Genomic DNA, 2,411 nt, shown 5'->3' with positions numbered 1-2,411 from the left:
GGTTGATGTTGAATAACTATGTGTTTTTAAGCTCTTCATTGGTGCTCCAGATAAAATGTTTTGATAAGCTCATCATTATGTGATCCTGCCTGAAATTCATTGTAAGAAGATGTCATTGCTGTACTTATATTTCAACAAATACTATAAGTAGTCTTCCAGTACACCCCCATGTTTTTTACCAGTGCATATTGACATATTGTTGTCTGCTGTAGTACATGAACTTCAGTAAAAGGAAAATAACATGTAGTTAGAGAATCCCTTTTGTTCCTTCTAGCTTTTCAATCAGGATTTAGTAACTTGGGACGCATCATATTTGTACATTAACGCAATGTAACATGTAAAATATTTAATGTGGATCTTAGCACTGGAATAATACTCCTTTCCTATTGGTGTTCTATACTCGTGTTAAATACATATTCTTCTAGTGAATCTGAGCAGAAGTTTAATTTTGTTTTGTGGCAGATAGAAGGAAAGACTGTGAAGGCACAGATATGGGACACGGCTGGTCAGGAGAGATACCGTGCAATTACTAGTGCATATTACAGGGGTGCTGTTGGAGCCCTCCTAGTCTTTGACATAACAAAGAGGCAGACCTTCGACAATGTTCAGAGGTGGCTCCGTGAGCTCCGGGATCATGCAGATGCCAACATTGTTGTCATGATGGTTGGGAACAAGTCAGACTTAAACCACTTAAGATCGGTTCCCGAGGAAGACAGCCAAGCATTCTCTGAGAAAGAAGGTCTGTCGTTCCTTGAGACATCTGCACTGGAGGCAATCAATGTGGAGAAGGCATTCCATACTGTGCTGAGTGAAATTCACCAGATTGTAAGCAAAAAAGCACTTGCAGCACAGGAGTCTGCTGCTGCCAACGGCCGTTCGATGCAAGGAACGACTATTAACGTTGCTGAACCATCCGTCAACGCAAAAGGTTCTTGCTGTTCCAGTTGAAGAGCTGGTTCCAGTGGAAGAGATTCTTTCCGGAAATGTCTGCTTCCGCAGAACTGGACCATGACAATATACATAGGTTATAGTTTGGTATCAGATATTCTTGTTTCTCATCCCGAATCCCATGACTGGTAATTCCTATCGCAAGAACACCTTTACCATACTCTATAACCTGCCTCCATCAAATCATTCTCATTTTGTATTCTTATAACTATCATCGATTTCACTTGTACAATTGAGAAATCGAACATGTTGTAACAATGATTATATCCTGTTAACAACAATAATAATTGTTAATGGAATTATTATGCTCTTAAATTTCGTTATAATGGCATGAATTGCACTGTCGATGTTGGTAGACCTGATCATATGACTGAGCGAGCACTTTTTTTCGCAGGCTTGATGTTTGAGAAATTCTTGACTTTTCTTCAATTCAAATAGTATTATTCATCAATTCTCCTTTGAATTGCTCTAAATGCATACCCATGAATCATTCTCGCTGTGCCTCCGACCATTAGTGATTTCATGATGTGTCTCATTGCTCGACCTGTGTTCTTTTTTTTTCCAGCATGATGGTAATTTATTGAATTTTCACGTCTATGTTTCTTGAAGCGGATGAGAAGTCTTTCGTGGCGTATTTAGCATGAGATGAACTATTCATACAACACGTGTGTTCCTTCGGTTTTGTTTGTCCCAGTTCTCCTTTTATTTTTTCGACAGTTTGCTGTTACGTAATTACTGGCAGATTGGAATTTCACATACCTGTCATAACACAGTATACATGCATAATCCTACAGTATTTCTTGGATCTAAATAAATTAATTAATTCGAATACATTTTTTGTATGCACGAGTTAAAACCCGTATACATTGGGCCTTGGTCGCCCACATGTTTAGCGTCGCATCGGGTGGCTTGCCTGGGCACGCTGGCCTGAAATATTACCTATCTGCGCTACAGTCATTTAGCGATGTGTTCTGCTTGCCTGCAACTATTCGTTCGCGCGGTTGTTCACGCTTCGTTTTCGGATTGGATGCACAGAAGTGACCATGGTGACCTCGCTCCAGTGGCCTACCACGACTGATTCATCCGCCCTGCGCCTAGAAACAAAACTAGTACCAGGAGAATTCAGCGTGATTTATGTTGGTGCGCAAAATGGGTTAGGATAAACAAGTATGGTTGATTTGATGATTTTGTACTACCCATTTTTTAGAGGGACGCTTCTGTACTACGAGTAGCAACATCATCGTCACTTCCAATACTCCGCACTTTACTTTTAAGTATCTGATATTTGTGCGTAGACCGTAAATCCAAATCGATTCTAGACTCTTCCAATCTACTTCCTCTGTCCCAACATAGCTTGAAAGATGCGCGCAAAAAAAAACATAGCTTGAAAGAGGTTTTTATATTATGAGACTGAGGAAGTACATGCTTAACCGAGGATGTGACAGCTTTTGTTCGCATCATAT

The 2,411-nt window shown here is 40.1% G+C and overlaps 1 protein-coding gene across 1 annotated transcript; it reads left to right on the top strand.

Moving 5' to 3' along the window:
* Window positions 1-348: 348 nt before the first annotated feature.
* LOC119279743 (ras-related protein RABA2c-like) lies at window positions 349-1,274 on the top strand (the record flags this gene model as incomplete). The annotated part of the gene is made up of 1 exon (XM_037560887.1): window positions 349-1,274. A coding segment is annotated over one exon (600 nt), but the record flags the coding sequence as incomplete, so codon positions are not given.
* Window positions 1,275-2,411: the final 1,137 nt, after the last annotated feature.

This window comes from Triticum dicoccoides, chromosome 3B, assembly GCF_002162155.2.
Source record: "Triticum dicoccoides isolate Atlit2015 ecotype Zavitan chromosome 3B, WEW_v2.0, whole genome shotgun sequence".
In the NCBI taxonomy this organism is placed as follows: domain Eukaryota; kingdom Viridiplantae; phylum Streptophyta; class Magnoliopsida; order Poales; family Poaceae; genus Triticum; species Triticum dicoccoides.
This window is presented reverse-complemented; position numbering and strand designations above follow the sequence as displayed.